Source organism: Dermacentor albipictus, chromosome 2 (assembly GCF_038994185.2).
Source record: "Dermacentor albipictus isolate Rhodes 1998 colony chromosome 2, USDA_Dalb.pri_finalv2, whole genome shotgun sequence".
Taxonomy (NCBI): domain Eukaryota; kingdom Metazoa; phylum Arthropoda; class Arachnida; order Ixodida; family Ixodidae; genus Dermacentor; species Dermacentor albipictus.
The window spans coordinates 144118885-144140939 of record NC_091822.1 but is presented as its reverse complement, the minus strand read 5'-3'; the positions used below and the strand labels follow the sequence as shown (position 1 = coordinate 144140939).

Genomic DNA, 22055 nt, shown 5'->3' with positions numbered 1-22055 from the left:
TTGTTCAATTTTGTCCCACAATCTTGATTCTGGGAATTTATAATTTTTTTAATGACATACATCTCGTTAATAAAACATTTTTGTGTGAAAAGTGCATTCATTTTGCCTTTTGTTTGTGTATTACATAAAATATTGGATGCAGTAGTTCCTTAAAAAAAAGTATGTCACAGTTTCGCCAGAAATGCAAAGCATCGATTATGATAGCAAATTAGCAGACAGCCATACGAAGTAAGGATAGCACATTTATCAACTGCATCAACTTGTAAACATTTGCTTGGCTAACTAAATTAATAAACATGGTGTCAGCACGCACAGCAAACACAAACACATGACACTCGATGACCGCGAACACTCGCTGTCGAAACACTGGCATGAGCAAGTGTGGCAGCAGCAGCAAGCGAAGTGACCTTTGTGCTGTCTATCGCTTCAGCACAAACTGAGTGCCGAGAGCACACAGCATGCACAAAGCTACTGGCCGTCGATGCACTCAGACTGCCCCCAATGCAGATGGCTCTCAAGATGCGGCTCTATGGCCGCGTGCAGCCGCCACATACGCAGTTGCAGCCAGAATAGAACGCCGCCCCCTCCCTCCCCTACCTCCATTATCTCGCAACATTGGGTGCCTCGCACACGATGGAAGAAGGTGTGCTGCCTGCCCGTTATCTTCCCTCTTCCGTGTTTTCACTCGCACATACAACGTAAGATGCACGGCAATGGTTTTATCACCCTTATAACTTTATACAGAACATCATGGTGTCACCAATGGCAGTAATGCGCCTGGAGTGTCCATATAATTGTTGCAATATAAAAAAAAAATCTGGCGTAACCTACAAAAAGCACCTATTTTCCCCATGGTAGGGAAAGAGTTAAATGCACTCTGCCTTCAGTAAGTGCAGGAATGCAGCACTCCACCTGCGCCGGGGAAATATCAGTACTTTGAGGAAGCACCATGAAATGAGACCGGCGCTCACTTGCTCACTACTTGCCTTCACATTGCTATGCCACAGCCGAGGAAATCGATGGCTATAGTGGACTTTAAAGAGCGCAAGAAGAAACATGCAGAAGATGCTCAATGTCGCACTCAAAAAGTTGGAAAGGCAATTCAACCTCTAGCTGACATTGATCAAACATTGTCACTCCAGCGCAGCTCTGACAATAAATTATGTACAGTTCATACACCCCATTCTCAACCACAACTCACCAAGGAGGGCATTGTTTTTCATCTACTTGAACTAGAGGCTGAATTGCCTTCCAACATTTTTTCAATTACAATTTGTCCCGTTGTACAAGCTCACAGAACACAGCCAATGGGGCCCACAGATTTCGATTTTCATTTCGAATGCTCTTTGAAGGCATGCGCGCGACAGAGCTACTGAACTTTATAGTTACAGTGTAAGAGCAAAACACGTGTGTTCACTTGAATAAGAAGTATATATATTAAACAAGTAACAAAACATGGGTCATTTCCCAGACAGGGCCTATCACTTAGCAACATGACGCATCAGTAAATACTAAGAATATGCAACGATCGTGTGACTTGATGCAACGGCAAGCCTTGTGACGGACTCTCAACTGTTCATGATAAGTATATGTGCACTGAAACTTCAGTTTTACTGATCTATAATTTAGCAGCAAATTCAGTGACTGAACATATTCACAACAAGAATGTCTAGGAAGACCTTCTTCACTGTAATCAGTTTCAATGACACAAAAGTACATGCATAACCACATACTACCGTTTGACATGAGGTGCCATGAACTGCCTTCTTACCTCAACACCGCATACGAGGTATATTGCAATGCTTTTCATCTCTCCATAACGGTAGTACTCTTTTGCCACAGGATAAAGAGCAGCCTGGAATTTATAAAAAGTCGGAGATACCAAAATTCAAAGTAGTGCAGAGTCATAGATAGCCAATTATTATTATAACAAGCACTGCTGATCAGTCCATGTTATACTACACTGCAGAGAACTGGCCATAGATCAGTGGCATAGACTGCCAACCAATGGCAGGAGCAGAACCATTGAAGCAAATGGGAATAAAAATAAAAATGAATTGATATTATTAACAATATACATGTTCAAAAACATATGAATCCACAGATTGAGACTAGTTGGAACCTATTAAAGTATAAATAAAAACATAAACACACACAAAAACGATGTCAATATGAAAATTGCATAAAAATCCAAGCAAACTGATCAAGGATATAAAAAAAATTTTATGTGTTACGGTAACTTACATAAGCAACAAATTAATGTGAACATTATATGATGCACTGAACACAAAGGCAATATAGCTAATAAGCTAAATTGACAATAAATGAATACCAATTTAGCTAACAAGTGAACGAAACAATAACGTGAGGGTTAAATATAGTTCATGGTGAGGCACAACAAAAAAACACTGTCACAAGTCATGACATTGTAATCTGAGGACTGCTTGGCTCACCTGAAGAGCCGTTTGGCTGTAGGTGACCAGAAACGTTATAGCCAACAACACAACTGTATCTTCTCTGATATACTCTGCAGGAAAAAAAAATGATCAAGTCAATATAAAGTTGGTATGCTAAACACATTCTAGACTGGATAACAAGTCTTAGGAAAGCAATAATAGTGAAGATTTCTAAATTGAATAAAAAAAGTTAATATCAGTTTTCGAAGAGTGACTGTTAGCTTCCTGTGGCAACTACACTATTTCACATACAGCTTGCCTAAGACAGTCTATGGAGCTCACAATATTACAGAAATTCACTGCAACCAGTGTTTCTTGGAAAGATTCATTTTGTAATTAGCCTCAGCACCTTTGTTGAATCCCTAATAATTACACTCTGGCAACCCTTAAAAGGCTGTAAAATCTGTGTGCAATCTGCACAAACACAATCACTGTTACCATGAAAATTTAGTATATGGGTAGTGAACTAAATCTGATCCCTTCATTCCATTCGATGCTCTTTACAAATGAAGACAAAGTGCATTCCAAATAAGGTGATAATTGCTCCAGAGTCAGCCAAGCAATGAAGTAGCCAAACCTAACATGAAAGCTACCGTCAACTTACAATGATTGAAACTTGGATAATTATTAACAGCAATTAATTTAGAACAAATCTCTAATCCTCATTTCACCAGCTTTGTTCTGGCTTTTTTCAAAGCTGTCTACTTCAAATTGCTTTTACATGATTCAAAATGGTTGGCTTCTAAAAGAGCAGAAACACAGCTAAGAACAGCGAATGAGAATATGTATATGTAAGGCATGAATAGTGAAAGCCGCCCGGTAGCAGTTGGTATTCAAACTTCTCTGCATGTTGGTAGGCATCACTGCTAATAGCAGCCACCAACCCGGCCATGCATTTGCAGTCCTGACATTCTGGATGTGCTTGTGTGTTTACTTTCCCTCATCTACACCAAAGAACTCGGTTGTGACCAGCTGCTCATTATTGAACAATGCTTCGCGGGTGTGTACATATATTTGTATCCTCATCATCGGCTATCATATCTTTATGTCCACTGCAGGATGAAGGCCTCTCCCAGCGATCTCCAATTACCCTTTCTTGCGCTAGCTAATTCTTACTTGCACCTGCAGATTTGTTAATTTCATCACCCCACAGCCAATGTTCTGCCATGTTTTACTGTGGTTCCCTTCCCTCGGGACTCATTCTGTAGCTCTAATGGTCCACCGATTGTATACCCTACACATTACGTGACCTGCCCACGTCTACTAGAATATCAGTTATCTCTGTTTGCTCTCTGATCCACACCGCTCTCTTCCTGTCTCTTCTGTTACGCCTAACATTTTTTGTTCCATTGCTCACTGTACGAATCTTAACTTGTTCTCGAGCATCTTTGTTAACCTCCAAGTTTCTGCCTCGTATGTTAGCATGGGCAGAATGATTGTGCATTTCTTTTCAACGGCCATCGTTAGCTCCCAATTAGGATTGGGTAATGCCTGCTGTATGCACTCCTACCTATTTTTAATATTCTGTACATTTTCCTTTTCACGATCAGGGTCTTCTGCGAGTAATTGAGCTAGATAAGCAGACTCCTACACAGGCTCTCGAGGCTGACTGGTGATCATGAACTTTTGTTCCCTTGCCAGGTTACCATATAAAATATTGTATTGTATTGTATATTTGTATAAAAGCCCATGATTCTGATTGACAGTGGTTAAACAAGGGAAGCCTCAGGTTCCAGTCAGTGTTTCGACAAGGGGAGTTGCCTGGCACCAACAGTTGTTGTCCTGAAGTTGTCATGATGAGGATAAGTACTCTTGTCAAAACATTAACTCTAGCTTGTGGCTTCCCGTGTTCGCTAAGTGTTCATCACTTTGTATCTATCGTCCTGTGAACATCTGTATTGTTTGAAACGTATAATTATATGCCTTACCACACTTCATTAAACTTGGGACAACTCGTACAAAAAGCTCAGCATCCCCAAGAGTTTCAATTAGCAAAAGTCAACTGCATTTAAATGTAATGACAGAGTTTTTTCAAAAATTATCGCTCAAGGATTAAATAAAGGAACAGAGGAACAGAACACACCTGAGCAGTACCTGTGCAAAACCTGCGTCTCTGGCACAATAGATTCTGACTTGACATTGTCGGAGGTTGAGTGGGTCGCAGACTGCTCGATGTCACTCATGCTTGGAGGGGCACTGAACGTGCTCCTAAAAGCAGCACCAGGGTTGGCAGACTCTGAGCTCAGTATGAACCTTTCGGCAGTCTCGATCATGGCATCGCTGAAGAGATCACCTTCGTCCAGGGACAAGTTAAGCGGGCTGCGATGCATTTTGGCAAGGTTGCTATTGAGCGAGCCCATTAGAGGAGCCTGAAACGTAAACAAAAAATGAATTTGTCAGAAGCTTAGGAAAATGTAGGTCACCAAAGAGATCACGTGTCAACAAAGTGCTTTACTTTTTTTCTTTTGTCAAAGGAACGCTGACGTTGCATTAACGAAAGTCTACTGTTATAGCATTTGCCTTCCAACAAATTGGAAAAGGTTGCTTTACAATGACAACAAACAAGTCAAAGGATTTGTATTAACAACAAAAAGTTCAACACAAAAAAAAGAAAACAAAGAAGAAAAGAGAAGAAAGACAGCAACATGATCTCCGAAACAAGTTTTCGCACCATACTGAATAAGCCAAGCAACCCTGCCTGAATCATTCGGTGCGGGTGGCAGGGGTGGTGTGATGACAGCCCTCCTGCAGAATAACTGATGCTATCGGCATGATCCAAGTCATGCTGAAGCTCGCGGTGCTGGGGGAATGGACTGGGTGGTGGCGCACACTCTGAGACATTGCCCATGCTTGCTTCCAAGTAGCTGCATTGCAGAGTGTCTTCAAGTCTCTGCTGATGGCAAAGCTGGGCCATGTTGAAATACGCCAGGAAGAAGCAGGCTTCCATCAGTAGCCAGAGGAAGGCCATCAGCAGCTGGAAAGATTACAGAAGAAAGGACATCAAACCAGTGCTGGTAACATTGTTTGGGAAGCAAGGATGCCAGGTAGCGGCCCACAACACTCCATCTTTAACGAAATGTCACTTATGGTACATGTGAATGGCCCCTACTGTGCTCCAAATCTTTTTTGCATCGATATGGAGCCTTCTTTAGATTGTAGCAAGAAGAAACCTACCCAGCTGAACGCTCACAGCTGCTCCCAGAGCAATTGGAGTAGCCACGTGACCGAGATTCCGACAGATCTCGGTAGTGCTCCCAGCTCAAAGGAGGTGAGGGTGTCTCTGGGCGTTCTAAGGGAACCATGCGAATGTGTTTCAAGCACTCAGTCTTGACCAGCCGAGTGTTAAACGCATTGCAAGAGCGCTTGAAAGTGACCAGTCAAATGTAACATAAGTGATGGTGACGACTTACTGATAATTTTGTTTCTACATTTTAACTGTTCCTAGATGTCTTCCTCATTATTTATTCAATTAAACTTTTACATTACCTTTTGTAGTGGGAGGCCAATGATTGCAATGTGAAAAGGCAGAACAATCCTTCATTTTTAAAATGATATTGCATCTCGAGATTGTGTTTTGACTATAAAAGCAGCTTTCATGCTACTGATGCACCCAGATGGATACTAGTAAGCTCTCTATAATTTCTTCATAGGAGTAGCGACAAGTGAAGGTGTATATATCCCTCATGGGATACAATGGGGCGAGGCATTGAATTCAATCAAAGTGTCTCGAGGAATTTTACTAGGGCAGTCTACTGGCTATTTACATCACTAAAATAAGTCAAGAGTGGAAACAGTACAAAATAACAGGAGATGAGAATAGGGCAGACAACAGTGCTGTTGTCTGTCACTTTCTCATCTCCTGTTATTTTGCACTGTTTCCGCTCAAGTCATAAACCAACCAGCCCAAATGCATATGCTTCTGCAAGAAAAGTCACTAAGGCTCCAAGAAGGCAAAGTTATTGTTAGAGTGACTCAAGAGGAAGCTTTAGCTTGGGCCAAACTCCAATGCCGCCTATTCAAATACACGTAAAATGCAAAAACATTTTTTTGAGATAACCCCTGGACCAACTTTAATGAAATGTACTGCATTTGAGAGAGAAGGTTAAATTCTAGTGACTGTTGGAAACGGAATTTCGATTTAGGTCCTCAATTTTGTTACAAGAATTTTCAAAAATTCGAAAGTCTGAAAAAAATAGAAGCACGAAGTTTACAAATTCATAGCTCTGCAACAAGAACAGATATCGCGGTTCTGTAAATGGCATTCATTAGATCACTGAAAGCAGACAAATTTGATATGTCATTTTGTATTTTACATGAATTAGTTATGTTGTTTACAAGGGTTCTGCAAAAGCTGTATTTCCATATTACTAAATTTTTTGAGATTCATGTGTAACATATCAATTTTGTCCACTTGAGATGTGCTATTAGATGCAATACACAGAAGTGTATTATCATTTTTCGTTGCTGAGTTACAGGGTTGTAAACTTTATAGTTTCGTTTTTGAATATTTTTGATTTTTGCCAATTTTTAATAAAAAATGTATGACCTAAATCGAAAATACGAAACCGACAGTCACTAGAGTTTAAGTTTTTCTTTTAAATGCAACAAAACTCATCAAATTTGGTGCAGTGGTTGCTGAGAAAAACGAATTCTCTTTTTACATGTATTTAGATAGGAGCACTCGAGCTGAAGCTGCCTCTTAAACCCACTAAATTTAGTGACTTCCTCACTAGGTTAGCGACACTGCATAAAATATAGCTTCATGTGGCTTTTTAGGAGACCGACCGCAAAGTTTTCGGAGGATGTACCACATGTGGGACAAGCAGACAGAATGATTTCTGAAATATTCAAGTTTCATTGCCATGTTGGGAAAAGTACTGAGGCTGCTGAAAAACTATCACATTAGCAGCCAAAAGTTCACTGCTGTGAAATTTGTGAATGAGTGAATCTCATATACTTCAATAGAAAGCCAAAGAAATGCTACGTAAGGTGAAAACACGCACAATCTGTTTTCTTTTTTTAAACAGAATTACAGTTCCAGAAAGCGCTTCTTATGTGTTACAACATACACTTAATTTCAAAGAGGCTTGCGTGTTCATAATGACAATGCTACCATTGTACATATGTAAAAAGGCTTGAACTACATCATGCTGATTTCTAACAGGTACGCGTGAAGGTAATCAGCCCAGGGCACTTGTAGGCTGCTGGTGCACTGGTGTGACCTTGAAGGCAATGGTATCGATTAGATGTTCACAAAACCAAAAAACTGTGTAACAAGCCCTTAACCAACCATTCATTGTAAACAATTCTCTCAACCTGCTGCATTAATCTCAACTGTTCAAATTTTAACGTAGGCAACCAAGCTGTTGCCCACGTAGAATGAAAAGGAAAACAAGTACTGAGCACACGTACTGCAGGAATGGAATAGCGATCGAACGGAAATGCTCCCCCGCTGAGATTCTCATTTTCAAAGACGACGTGCAGGGATGATCCAACAATAAGGCCGAGTTCACGGAAGCCTGCCAGCAGTGCAAACGTGGCAGTGCGATCTTTCTCGGTTGTAGAGCGGGCTGTATCAGCTAGTATGACTGCAGCTGTTCCCGTGCCCAGACCTTTAACAAGAGAGAGAGAGAGACAGTGAGAAAAAAAAAAGAGTAACAATTACAGTAGACAAAATTTAAAACCTCTTTTTTGATTAAAGAGGATAAACTCTGTTAAAAATTTTCAGAAATACTAATGAGGAACGCAGTGCTTCTTGCTGACGTCTTCACCCTCTTGAGCAGAGAAAAACAGTCATTCTTTGGGTCATCAGCATGTGTGATCTACAGCGAGAAGTTATCAGTTTGTACTATGGAGTTGCTGATGCATTCATAGCTAAGCATTCAATTCATTTCAAACGTTGGCCATAGTTTAGATGTCTGTTCAATATGCGTGTCAGGACCTGGGGTGGTATTCTTGAGCAATCACTTTCAGCAATAGTTTCGCTTTTGCGAGACGAAGTTCACAAGAGCCAATGCTCTTTCTTGTGTTCGCCTGACCCTTGTGCACATGCACCCAGTGTTGATTCTGTTTCCTTATGTCTCATATAATGGACAATAGAACACTGGATTCTTGTTAACAGGGGTTAACTGGGTTTATCTTTCTTCCCTGACTTGTATAGTGGCATAACAACTGCAGTTTTTAGGCATTCCGGAATTTCGCCACTTTCCAAAGAACCATTCAATGTATGAAGGATAATATCTAACACTGCATTGAAATTCCTTCGGATGATGTGTAATGATATTCCATCATATCCAGGGGCGCTTGTTAGGTCGGCAACTGAGAAGAATTCCTTCCAGATCACACCTCAAAACTTTCGAAAGGAAACCTGATGCAGATATGGATTGCATTAATGACCAAGTGTTTATGGATAGAGAGACAGCTCCTTGGGACATTCTTACGAGGTGCCTGTTGAAAGCATCAGCCACTGTTGTGGGAGGTTGCTGAAAAGAATCAAAAATAGACTGTTTACTGGAACTCACCCTATGAGATGATTTATCAAAGACCAAGTTTTGCTGACATTATTTGAAGATCGCTGGACCTTATTAAAAAAGTAACGGCGTCTGGCACCACACAGAAGAGCAACAACTCTACTTCTTGCCGACTTGTATTCTAATCACAGTGTTGGATTTCTCAGATTTCTTTAACAGTGTTTCCACAAGGTATCTTGATATGAAATTGTAGCAATGATTTCCATGTTCATTCTTATCTTATCGGATTAGCTACCAACTGTGTGCAACATAATTCAAAATTTTTCAGTTGCATACAGAATCTTTCACATACTTTACCCAACAAATCTTCTTTGGTTAGGGATGCCCAGTCAAATGAAATGATAATATTAAATAGACACTTTTTCAGAGATAAAATGTTGATGTGATGCCCAATGTATCATATATGATATGTATTATGTATGTATTGTGTATTATGTACATAATATTATGTATTAGCTATTATGATTATGTATTTTGATTATGTATTAGCTATGCAGCGCTGCTTTATGTAAGTCATGATGCGTTTTGTGCAATATTTCTACCCCACCCCTGTAACGGCCCAATTGGCCAACAGTACCTGCAAATAAATAAATAAAATAAATAAATATATGCTACGCTGAGTTTCATGCCTCAAGCCTATAATTGCATATTTAATATGCTTGAGTGAATCTTCAGCTGTGGACAGTGTAACAAACCATTTGATAATTAATTAGCACAGTAATTAATTTGTAACTGCAAGAAAAGAAAACATTTCTTGTTTATTTTTTTCCCTAATGTACTCTCCAAGGCCAGAAATAAACGTCAACAATTCGTTCCAATTTTCCTTCATGTGGAACAGTGCTTGGACATTACAGGGTTAAAGTCCCTGATCAAACAGAATTGGTCCACTGAGCTCCAAAGCCACAAAGTTTCATCAAGCTCTACAAGAAACTGTGAAAGCCTGCATGAGGGTGATCTACAAATCGATAAGACATGCACAGAAAATGACATCTTACAAACTTTTATCATCATAGATACAGCATGTATGAAAGAAGCATCAACAGAAGAAACTTCACAGTTGTTGTTTACGAAGAGAGCAATACCTCCGCAACGACACCCACTTTATGTAACAAAATGTGCGGAAAAGCCCTGCAAGGTGAAAGTATCAAGGCAAGCCTGAGAAACATTGATTTCCATTATTACAAGATGTCTACGAAGCCAGCTGCAGACTCAGCGACAAATTTAAACTCTTCCCAGTATTTACGCAGACTTCGAATATTAACGCTCACAACGGTGAAACTTTGATGAGAATTCCATTGAAATTCTGTTTTAAATGAATTGATGTCCAGTAGTTCACTGAAAGAAAAAGGCATGCTGACTAAACAATGTTTTCCAGGTCTGCTTGTTTACAAATTCGAGCAAGAGACACTGTTACATTTTTTTTATGAAGATCTTGCCTTCTTTTGTTGACCAAAACTGATAACCCTCCTCCTTTGCCTTCGTTCTGGCATTCCAGAAGAGATAACGGTAAGCTTTGGTCTAGTTTCATTGAAGTAGATCTTTGGAAATTATGCACCTTCACGCAGTTGCTTCAGCTTTCCATGTGCTTCAAACCTTTTTCCCTTCCAAATTACAGATATAAAGCGGTACCAGGACCACAGGTGTGCCCCCAATTTTGACTTTCAAGCGATGTGCGGCCGTAACGTTGTTGGATGAAAACCCAGACAGTTCCAGTTTTGCTGCCATTTGCATGATTGTTTGTGCTAAGCTTTCATCACTTTTCTCAGGCAAACTGTGAATCTCAAGATTCTTTTGTGTGCTTTACTGCTCAACTTCATTTTGGTTTTCTTCTAGTTTTTTTATTACTGCTCTCTGGATTACCACATCTTGTTTTCAGAGCTTCCAGTTCAGCACCCTCAGATGTTTGACATTCATGGATGTCCTAGCTTGCTGCTGTTTCAATACAGAACTGTACTTCTCAGACAAAAATGACACTGATTCTTCGAGTTGCGCAACTGATTTTGATACCACCGTGAACTCTTCCTGCAGCGCTAGAAGAGAATCATTCTCTTATGTAGAACCGGCAAAGACTGCAAACCTTTTCTGAATTCCCCTAGCTCATCCAACAGTGATGATCTGAACCGCTGTTTTCCTCCGCTGTTTAGTCACTTATTATTTCAGCACGTTTTACACACCCAAGCATCTCTCTTAGCTTTACTTATGCTAGTAAACGTATTAGTGACTACTCCAGAGCATGACTGTCCGAGATTATATGAAAATTTGCATTCAAATAATAATAATAATAATAATTAATAATAATAATAATAATAATAAAGAGGAAATGAGGACATGTTCTTGTTTTTCGCTTCGCCCTCGTTCCTTTGTGCATCATATGTAATAATTATGACTAAAGAAAAGGCTATATGTTCTGCCCTGCCATCAGTGCAAGTGATGCAGATTTTTCTGTTAGACTGAAAGGTATACTTAGATGCTAATGGGTCAACAAGATTGCCTTTTACATGTTCATTTTAATAATATGCATGCACACACTACCCCGAAAAGTCCCAACTTGGTGAAAAAAATGCTTATTTGTCCGTATTCTCCATTTGTGTTTTTAATAAAGCATGCTTCATATTGTGCAGTGTAACAGAAACTTGCCAACATTATGAATGCTAGCATGTGAACACTGTTCAATATCAGTGGTTGTTGAAAATCGCAGCTTTTTATTTGAAAACTATTACAAAAATATTAGACTCAGTCTCAAAACTTACATTTTGCACACCCCTAAAATTAACCTGTTAATTTGGGGCTTGTTCATGCCTGGCTAGGAAACAGTGACTGTACACATGACAGAGAGCGCATGAAAGGTATACGTGGCTTTCACCCAATAAGTCGGCCCTGAACTATCCAAATGCATGACTTCTTCAACAGGGACATCAAAGGTGAACTTGCACAATTAATAGCCTACTCATGTATTTAATAAATGTTTTGATAAATAATCTTGTCAGTGCATTGAGACCAGGCACGCACTCAACCTTTTATACACTCTTTCATCGAAATGAAGAGCACTCAGTTGATCGTCAATGTTTGTATGTGCCATTTGTCTATGTTCATGTCTGCTGTACGGTACTTTTCTAGCTATACTTAATCAAAGTGCATGAAAGATCAAATGGATCACACATGAGCTAAAGTCTCACCATTGCTACCTGGCAAGCGTCTCAGATGACTGCGTGCATGTGAAGCACACACTCATCTGAGACACAGCCTGGGAGGTGCTACTAATCTGCATGCCAAATTGTGTCATCACAAAAGTACAATACTGAAGGCTCTTAGGTCACTTTAGCCACAAATTACATGAAAGCTTCGTACATAAAATGGGAGAGCAGCTGTAATAAGTTATACCTGAGGTGTGCAAGAAAGCATGACAGAGATCAAGTTATTTATTTACTTATTCATTTAGAAATGCCTTACAGGCACCCAGAGGCATTGCATAAAAAAATAATGTACAGCAAATGTCATAGCGCTAATATAAGAAAGATTAAAAACACCTGTAGCCACGATAATTCCGTAAATATTAAAAATAAAAGTGGCAAGAAAAAGGCAAGTAAAGCATGGTATATACATCAACGATTAACACATAACCATGTTAATAAGTGCAAGAACAGCAGTTTGAAGAGTCAGCGAAACAGATAATATTTATGTATGCCAGTGTCGGACATACAACTGTCAAACAGTAATACAGCACAGGGCATTGAATATGAGACAAGAGCAGTGTGTCTCGGAAAAGAAAGCATGTGTGTTAATAACCACTCCTGACAAATCAACAGCAGTGTGGTTGCAGATATATGTCCTCACTGTCTTCTCCTATGCGAGAGAAAAGAAGCCTTGCAATTTATTGTTTACACTTCACAAGCATTGGAACAAGGCACAGCACTTTCCTTCCACAGTCGGCTTTCAAACCTGTCACTCTGGTGCTCAGCTGAAGAATAACTTGGGTCACTAAACTACTATGGCCCATACAACATATATCAGTGACACATCCATTGCTACAATAGAACTTTAGGACCTTGCTCTTATTTCTCTCTCTTTAAGGTTCAGATCAGTGTATTAAATATAACGAATAATGCTGAAAGGTTTGAGCAGGTCTAGCTACGTATAGGCTTTCTTGTGTCAATTTGCAAAACGCCAGAAACGATTCGTATTACAGCGCAAGAGATGCGATGTGGCAGATCTACTATGCAGGATTCTCAGTTAAGTGGTCCTGCGTTGAGACTCCTCAATTAAAGCAAAAGAAGCCTCCTCTAAATAATAACAGAAACACGATAGTCAGGTTTATGAAACACACAAACACAAAGAACAAACAAAAAGAAAACATAATATAAAAGAAGAAACTCAGAAACGCCGTCCGATTCCACGGTGTCTGCAAAGGCAAACAATGGAGCGCACTTGCGTAGAGCCGGCATTTAGATAAAATGCACGTATGAACAAAACAATCGAAACGAGCGCAAGGCGCACTCTAGCACTACAGCAGTCAATAATTATCCTACAAAAAAACTGCGCGCGATTTCTAACTCCTGAACACTTTCGGTAACAATTTCAAGGAGCCTGCGCGCACCGATCTACGAGGAAATCACATAGAACAAGACAAACAAAAGATCGACAAAACCGTTTTAAATGGAGCACCTTAGCGACAGCTTCCGCAAAGCGGCTTCGCGCGGCGTTTCTAAATAAAGACACACGCTGCCTCGGTGTTTCAGTGAGGTCACGCGGTGCAGCGGTCAAACGCGAAGGGGCGCGTGGGTTGTGCATCGCAACAAAAAGTTTTTCGTTGCGCTCCTTCTAGTCAGCGTGTGATTCACTCTAGCGTTATGGCACCCGCAGTATTTGCGGTGTCGGTTTGTTTACACTCCTCGGTGAACCGGCGCGCTCGCACGCGAGCATCGCTAACCGTCCGCGCTTCCTTACCTGATAGCAGCCGGGCAACCAAGAGAAGCCAAGGAGATATGCCAACGAAGTACAGCAGGCTGCCCGCGAACTGTCCCACATTGACAACCAGTAAAACTGAACGCACGTTGCGCGTCCCATCTGCCCACACACCCACGAACGGGCTCACGAACAGCCCTGTAAGGCAGCACGCCGAGATCACCACGGCGATCGCATAATCGGGCGACTCGAGGCAGTTCTTGAGATACATCCATACCGACGGCAATATCACAGCTGCGAAAGAACAAGAGAAATGACGCTGTGACAAAAGTTGCGAAAAAGAAAAGAAGCGTGACACACTGCCCGTATGGCTGCGCGACTCACCGTATTCTATTCCGGTGATGACAAAAAAGCAACACGCTGTACAGAGAGTTATCCTGCGCTTGGTCCTCAGATTCATATTACTGTCAAACGACTATCCTTGTCAACCGCATCGCGTGAACTAGCAGGTAATGACACATGACGCAAATTGCTGCGACAATTTTCGACAAGCTCTGCTCACATGATGCTGTTAATTTCACATTATCTTAGTGGCGAAGATCGCCCGACAGAAGCTGATGCTGCCATTCTGTGTTTCCATAGCTACGGAAGGAAACGACGAGAACGCTTTCAGGAAGATTGACGTAGTGCCGTAGCAGCACTGCGCTTGAATATGCTCTTATCTTCACTTGCAAGTATGTCACACCGTTACTCAATTTTTGCTAGAACAATACTTTAGATAAAACAAATTCTAAATATATTATCTTCTCAGATTGTTTTATATATTGAGTGCGAAACCATACCATTCCCCCTTGCTGGCTGATTCCGTTTGTACTTTATATCTGGGTTGAATAGACTAGAAGCTGTCTATATAGTTGAAGATTGTGTAGCACCCTTTTAAAGCTGTCTTTTGCAGCTCTAGCTTTTCTTATATAACCATATTTATCGTAAGTATGTGTTCTGTTCACAAACACTTTTCTACGTTGTGTGCCGCAATCGTTTCAACCGTGTGAACGCGTGTTCTTGCTTTGGCGAGTACTCGCCGTAGAGTCGCCAAGTTGCCGTTGTTAAACTAATATTTACTGTTCGATAGCTTGTGTTGATTGCTAAAAGAGCATTTAACCTGTCTTAGACCAGCATGGTGCTGTGTGGGATGCTTTTCGATTCAATATCTTTCACGAGGACGTGATTTTAAAGTATTGTCGAGGCAGCTTGTGGCATGCACTTACGAGATGACGATTTTAACTTACTGCTGCACCACTGTCATTACCAAAATTGTGTTACATAAAGCGTAAATGTTACGGTCACTTAAGTTATATTCTGTTGAAACGTTTAGGTTAGACTCTAGTTCAATCCGCTTAGTACATTTCATTGTTTTGACTACGTCCAGTCGTCTGACAGTTCGGGCTTGGCAGAAACACAACGCGTTTCACATAGCGGGATTAGTGGTTTTCCGTGTATGTGTTGCGCACGGTATCAAACTCGCGAGCTTCACAGGAGGAGACTACTGATTTCTGCCGATGTCTCGAAATACGGCCGGTGACCTATGGAACAGGCGACTGACAGTGCGTAGGCAAACGCCTTGCCCTAGCTTTTATTGCTGTACTACTGCCCAACCTGCTCAGCGCGGGAGCTCTCGCTGTTTTCCCATTATGGTTTCGTGAGGAAACGTGCGACTGAGAATTTGGAAGAACCTGCTGCTGAGCTCGGTCGAGTGATGAGTCTAGTGCAGGTTGTGTTCTGAGCGTCTCTTCCGTTTACTGGATTGTGCAGAATAGTGTGGTTTGGCAGCCATGGGTGAGAACAAAACCGCCGCCGCCACCACTACCGTGATGCAGTCATCTCAGCTGGAACAGTACCTTCTCTTGGCCAAGACAGCGAAAGGCGCCGCAGCCGCCGAACTCATCAAGCAGGTCACAGAAGCCCCTGGCGTTCATGTCTTTGGAGAATTACTCGACATGCCCAATATTCAGGAGGTAAGCTGTAAACCGAATCACATTCACTGAGCTACAGTGCTACGAATTTCATCTGTTTATCCATGCTAGTAAAAATATAATAGTATTATTTTTAAGGCTAAAAGAAGCTCATGCCACTTTTTCTTATCACTAGTATAATATTTTTAGTCGGGGAAATAGCATGTACTCTCTGGCCTATTGCACAAGACTGCAAATTGCATATGCTGCGAGTTCTTCAGTGCATTTGAGTGGGCGCTCACAGCATCCCAGAGGGCATTAACCCGCTGTGGTGGCATAGTGGCTGTGGTGTTGCGCTGTTTAGCCCGAGGTGGCAGAATGGAATCCTGGCCACGGCAGCCGCATTTCTATGGGGACAAAATGCAAAAACACCCGTTTGCATGTTGTCACGGTAGAGGTGCACGTTAAAGAAGCCCAGGTGGTCAAAATTATCCTGAAGTCTGCCGCTATGGCATGCCTCATCATATTGTGGTTTTGGCACATAAAACCCCTACGTTTACTTTTTTTTAAAGGCTCTGTATGCACTGTGCTGTATTAATGATTAAAGCTTTTACAGAGATTGATGGAATAATGTCGAAAATCTATTGGGAGAAAATGAGAGTCTCTGAGCAGAAGAATTTGAAATGTGCTGTAGATACTTTTCCTTCAGCTGTAGCTGGTATGCGTGTGCAGTTCCTGTCACCATGCTGTCATCATAGTGCTTTAGAAGGCATGCCCAAACTGTAAAGCTAACTTTTCCCGTAGAGATGCTGCAAATGTTTCAAGTTCTGACTTTTTGCTCCACCAGCTCATTGCACTTCATTACCATTGTACACTGTCATGCCACCTTCATTGCTTAGTCAGAAAATATGAGCAAAGTAGAAAGAGGGTTTGCATAGTCTAGCCTGCAAAAAAAGAAAACTTGCCAAGCAGCCGACTAGAAGCCTCATTCCAAGCAGCAGCCTTCAGATCACTGGAGGCTGTGTTTTACTCCAGCTTTCATGTGCCGCATCGCTGCTAGAAACGGTTTCTTGTGCTGCTTTTGTTCCAACATGAGAAGTACTGCTCTCTGCTTGCACATTACAACGTATACACAATTTATGGTATTTTTTCTGGACTATTGGTGCCTTTGCACCAGAGCTCTTCCTTCACGTTGGCAACTAGGTAGGCATCTGCGATCTCTGAAGTTCAAAAGCCAGCACACACCAGGTGCATGGGGAGCTGACAGGCAGTATGTGTCTATTCTGTGGGCAATTTCTGCACTGCACTTAGTTTGTAGTTTGTTATCATTTTGAAAGAAAAGGTGCATTGCAAGGTAGTTGAATCATGAAATAAAGAAGTCTACGAGCTCTTTATTGAGTTATAGATGTGCCCTTTCTAGTCTTAACACTGGCAAATGCTAAACAAATGGTATGCGCACAGTGTAATGCTTGTCATAGCACACAAAAGTGTCACTGGTGAGCCACTTTGTCATTGCCAACTTTTGCATCAACTGCATGCTAGAATTCTTGGTATTTAACAATGCAAATGACAATCAGTTATTGGATAGTACAACAATAAAATTCAACATCGATTGGTTTGTTTTCCTTTCTAGCTGGCAAATGGTCCCCACAGCAGCTACCTAAACCTTCTCAACTTGTTTGCATTTGGGACCTATGCAACATACCATGGTGAGTAGCAGCCATTATTTTTTTCCATTTGTTCAGTTTTTTATTTGCTGATTTTATTCGCACACAAAATATTTCGGCTTTCAATCCTGTACTGTCTGGTGACACAACTGCAAAGTTGCGGCATCACACAGCAGCACAGCGCAGTGACATCACTATAGGGCCAAAGTTACAGAGCTCATATTTGTGATGAAACAACATTGTTTTAGAGTGTAAACGACAAATTGTGAGTTGAAATATCGTGATTGTGGTCATGTTAGTTCTTGGTGTTGCTATTAGCATGAAGTCAGGCTACTAGTTCTAATCCATCTATTGTCAAAAATATGTCTCTGTGCTTATTAATGAAGTTTAGCTGGTTAGGTTTCTCCATTCTTATGCTGTTTTCTTAAACCTGTAAACATTGACACAGGGATTAGTGTGAAATAACTACAAACCATTTTGTCTTTTTCTGTCTCATTGTTGATAGTTTGATTAGCCATTGTGTACTTTGCTGTGGTTGTTGTGTCTGTTCATAGAATTCGAGAGTGTAACTTTACTAAAACATTATTGTACTTGCCCAGCTCTACTGTACTTGTGTTGTCATTTCTTGTGACCCTTGTGCAATAATTCTTTTTTTTTTTTGGTTGCAGAGAACAAATCTCAATTTCCACCATTAACACCAGCTATGATTACAAAATTAAGGCACCTCACAATAGTGTCTTTAGCAACAAAAACAAAGGTAGTGCACATTTTTTATCTTTTCACTATCATGCATCAGTAAGGGCTAAGTTTTTGGAAGAGAGGGGAAGGTCAGTCCCAGCTTAAGAAATGTTTGCTGAGCATTCGTGTTCATTCAGTTGTTTGCTCAGGTGCAAAAGAGGGAAGAGGGAGCTAAGAAAATTTAAGTTTGGTGAGCTAATGGGAGTTTACTTATCAACCTAAACCTCTTATGTGACACATGGAAGTGCTTTCATTTAATATCTGTCCAGTATTTAAGATAGTTATAAGACTAAAACCGTGTGATGCACTTTTACTTTTCTCACATCTTCAGTGTTTTGACATTCAGCAACAACTGTAGTGATACAGAATGAAATTCCACCAGGTGTATTCATGCATATAATCCGGTCATCCTTTAAAGCGGTCTGAATGCAGCGAGCGATTTCTTTATAGGAGCAATATTTCAAGCCGATTAGAACCGTTACACCACTGCTGTACTATTTCTGTGGCACCTTCGCCTAGGTACACCCACATAGTAAATAAATGTTGTTCATAATTGTCAGCCTTCCTATGGAACGATTTAACAAGCTGATGGCAGTGTAGTTAAATATTTTAAGTCTGCAGGTTTGTGCACAGCTGGCGGCATCTATCAGTTGAAAGGTTGAAGACGTGGCCTGTAGTGATGAAATAATTCATTCCACAACCAAGTGCTGTCATGTGCAGTTCTTCCTCCGTTCATTTGAAAAAAAAACAAACAAACACAAGAGCCACTGTTAGTGAGAAAAAGGTGCAGCGCTGCACAGGAGGGTGCTTGTGAATTGGGTAAAGGGTTTAGTGCGTGAACAGTTTTCTAGTATATTGAGTGAATTGCTCGGATGTTCAATTTACAAGTGAATTTCTTAAAGTTTGTTTTATCCACCGCTGTTTCTCAGTGGCTATGGATACGGTTGCTGAGCAGGAGGCTGACGTGTTTGATTCCCGCCCGGGGCGTCCATATTCCAGCAGTGATGGAATGCAACAATGCTCATCTATGAAGCCAACCCAAAGCCCTTTACTATAGTGTCTCTCATAGCTTGTGTGTTAAACACCAGAAACCAAATCTCATAATATAACCTAAAGTTTCTCTTTACACATTATACGGGTGTATTAATTTGCAAAACAAACTTGCTGTCATATCACCATCTCATGATTCCTTCTCCATTTATTCGAAGGTCTCAGCTGTAGCTGGTGAAAAGTGCTTCCACTGCATGCTTCCCAAGATGTATAAAAAATGCTGCTATACCCTGTTTCTCCCATCCAGTGCATCCCATACTCCACGTTGCTAAAAGAACTTGACATGAAAAACTTGCGGGAGTTGGAAGATCTGATCATCGATGTGATTTACGCGGACGTGGTGCGAGGGAAATTGGACCAGAAGAACAATCAGCTGGAAGTGGACTACACCATTGGCAGGGACATCCGTCCGGAGGACGTCAGCACCATAATCCGAGTGCTCCAAGAATGGTAATCCACGCTGCATTTTGTTTTGCACTATCGCTAAGCCAACTTGAGTTATAGCTAAAAATTTTTTGTTCAAGCCAACATGAAAACTACACTTGTTTTAATATACGCTGTCATATATACATATATATTGTGTACAAAGCCATTGTTGGCTTTGTACACACTATATTCACTTTTCATCATTCCTGTCATAATGAGCATTGTGATTCACAGTATGTATATAGTACAAATACTGTAGAACCTCGTTCTTATGTTTTGGAAAAAAACGCAACAAAAAGGTACTAACTGGAAAAATGTACAATCCAAAGTTACTAAAATTTTATGGACTGAACTATTGTTAAGATCCAATTAATGCGAAGCATCGTGCAGATCGTTCGGCACGAGACGCGTGTTGGGCTGGTGGTGATCCAGCGGCACGAGATACGTTTTGTTGTTTTCCTACTGCACGACGGGAAAGTGAAGCAAAATTGAGCTGTTGGGCGACTCCGGTTGCCACCAAAGCGAAATGCGATGCCCAGATCGCACTGCCTACAGAGGGAACAGCCGCACATTTGGACTATCGCCTAATAAAAGCTCGAAGTTGCGCTACCAATGGCACTATACACCATGCACTGTAAACAGACAGGTGAAGATGCTTATCGCAGTAGGTTTTGCAGCAATAGCTGTGAATGCGGTGTGCGACAACCTGGGCAGAGATTTGCTGGTACCAGAATAAGAAACTGTGTGCGCCATCATTTTCACGCGAGACAGACTATTGAGATATACTGTTCTCGATCACGGGTGCCTCGCACCTTTTCTCGTTCACATGGGGTCTAAACTGAGTGCACGCCGGCAATTTCGCCTGATACGGGCGGATGAGTATTGCAGTGAAGCTGCCATGGCGGACAGCTATATATTCTCAATTGCGTGTGCCTGGTGCATTTTCGTGTTTATATGGGACCTAGCGGCCGGAGAACATATCATACAGTTGCAATTTGGTGATGTACTGAGCGTTGGTGCCGAAAAGCCAGGTTTTCCTGGAATGTATGAACCGGTGAAAAATGGGCGTAACTTGGTGGGTCATTTTTTGTGTTCTGGATTGCGAACGTTGGCACCAGGAAAACATACGTAATGGAAATATATCAATGAGGATCTACTGTAAATGAACAAATAATAGGGGACATAAACAAACGAAACATTAGGTTAAGCTAGGTTGGTAGAATACACATCTGGAATTGCAAATGGGGCTTACTGTCATCAGGAGCTTGTTAGACTGAAAAGGACATAAGGATGATGGGTGGCACTGCTAACTTGAAACAGCCTCCTGTGACTCGGCAATGTTTTCATGACATCAAGTTTTGGCAATGTCTGCTAGAAGTTTAGCTGTTGTGTATTAATAAAAAAATATAAGAGAATGACTTTACGTTCTAAATGAAATATAAAAACTCACCCCAGCATTTTTTGCTGGCTTTTCATACTCGCAAAAGTCTCAAGTATGTGAAAATGTGCCATAGAACCAATGTCACAGGAATGATGTCAATATGGATGGTAAAAAGTCCAGAGTTGTGCATCTGTGCTGAAATATTGGGTTCAGAATGGAAATTTGTCTTTTGTTGCCACTGGATCGTGCTTTCTTTGATTAGGTAATATCGGAGAACTCTTCAACTCGCACTTTTAGGCTGGAACATACCAAAAAAAGACTGCAAAGCTAGCATTCTGTTTTCAGTTTGACTTGCAATATGTAACTGGTTATTTTTAACGGCTGCAATTATTATAGCTTATTAACCAGAATGGAACAGCAACTGAAGATGTGGCTGCACTTGCTTCCACATTAACTGACACATATTAAAATACTATTGATGTTTTTCTCCACCTTAGGTGCACAAGCTGCGAGACTGTAGTGAACAGCATTGAGTGCCAGATTGCCCGTGCTAATGCCATGAAGGACTCCCACATGAAACTGAAGCAGCACATTGACAATGAGGTGAATTACCCAGTGCATCTTATGCGTGTCTTGTATTTCATTTCTGCTGTTACTTTTTTGGAGCTGCAATGTCCAATGTTACCAGAAGCACAGTTTTATTAAAAAAAAAAATGAAAAACTTTTAAATCAGTGTTATACTACTTATCTTGTCTCTTAGCAAAGCATGAGTGGTTTGTTTTATTCGTGTCATAACATCATATGGTACTGTTCATACACACCTGGTAGGCTTGTATGTATACAGTCTACTTCCGTTAATTCAATTTTTCGATCTATTTGATCCCAACCAAAGGTCCTGGCCGTTGTTCATGCATTTACATGGGCTCAAGCTCTCATTGTATTTTGTGATCCTC

At 41.0% G+C, this 22055-nt stretch overlaps 2 protein-coding genes across 5 annotated transcripts in view; one reads left to right on the top strand and one right to left on the bottom strand.

Annotated features, from left to right (window-relative positions):
* The window catches only part of LOC135904654 (uncharacterized), a 49670-nt gene extending 35126 nt beyond the window's left edge, over window positions 1-14544 (bottom strand). For 2 of the 3 annotated variants that reach the window (XM_065435534.1, XM_070534051.1), the window contains exons 1-7: window positions 14273-14544; window positions 13931-14182; window positions 7869-8068; window positions 5155-5430; window positions 4540-4825; window positions 2454-2527; window positions 1772-1855 (exon numbers count right to left, since the gene is read on the bottom strand). In XM_065435534.1, the coding sequence (XP_065291606.1) occupies window positions 1772-1855; window positions 2454-2527; window positions 4540-4825; window positions 5155-5430; window positions 7869-8068; window positions 13931-14182; window positions 14273-14348 (1248 nt within the window). In that variant the 5' untranslated portion in view covers window positions 14349-14544. The remainder of the gene's footprint in view (window positions 1-1771; window positions 1856-2453; window positions 2528-4539; window positions 4826-5154; window positions 5431-7868; window positions 8069-13930; window positions 14183-14272) is intronic. The other variant, XM_065435535.1, reaches the window with a different exon arrangement.
* A 193-nt stretch (window positions 14545-14737) lies between these two features.
* CSN7 (COP9 signalosome subunit 7) overlaps window positions 14738-22055 on the top strand; it is a 13991-nt gene continuing 6673 nt past the window's right edge. For both annotated transcript variants that reach the window (XR_010565179.1, XM_065435520.1), the window contains exons 1-6: window positions 14738-14874; window positions 15701-15903; window positions 17474-17549; window positions 18176-18264; window positions 19543-19745; window positions 21600-21705. Coding sequence is in view for 1 of the 2 variants with exons in the window: in XM_065435520.1 (XP_065291592.1) it covers window positions 15721-15903; window positions 17474-17549; window positions 18176-18264; window positions 19543-19745; window positions 21600-21705 (657 nt within the window). In the remaining variant the exon portion in view is untranslated. The remainder of the gene's footprint in view (window positions 14875-15700; window positions 15904-17473; window positions 17550-18175; window positions 18265-19542; window positions 19746-21599; window positions 21706-22055) is intronic.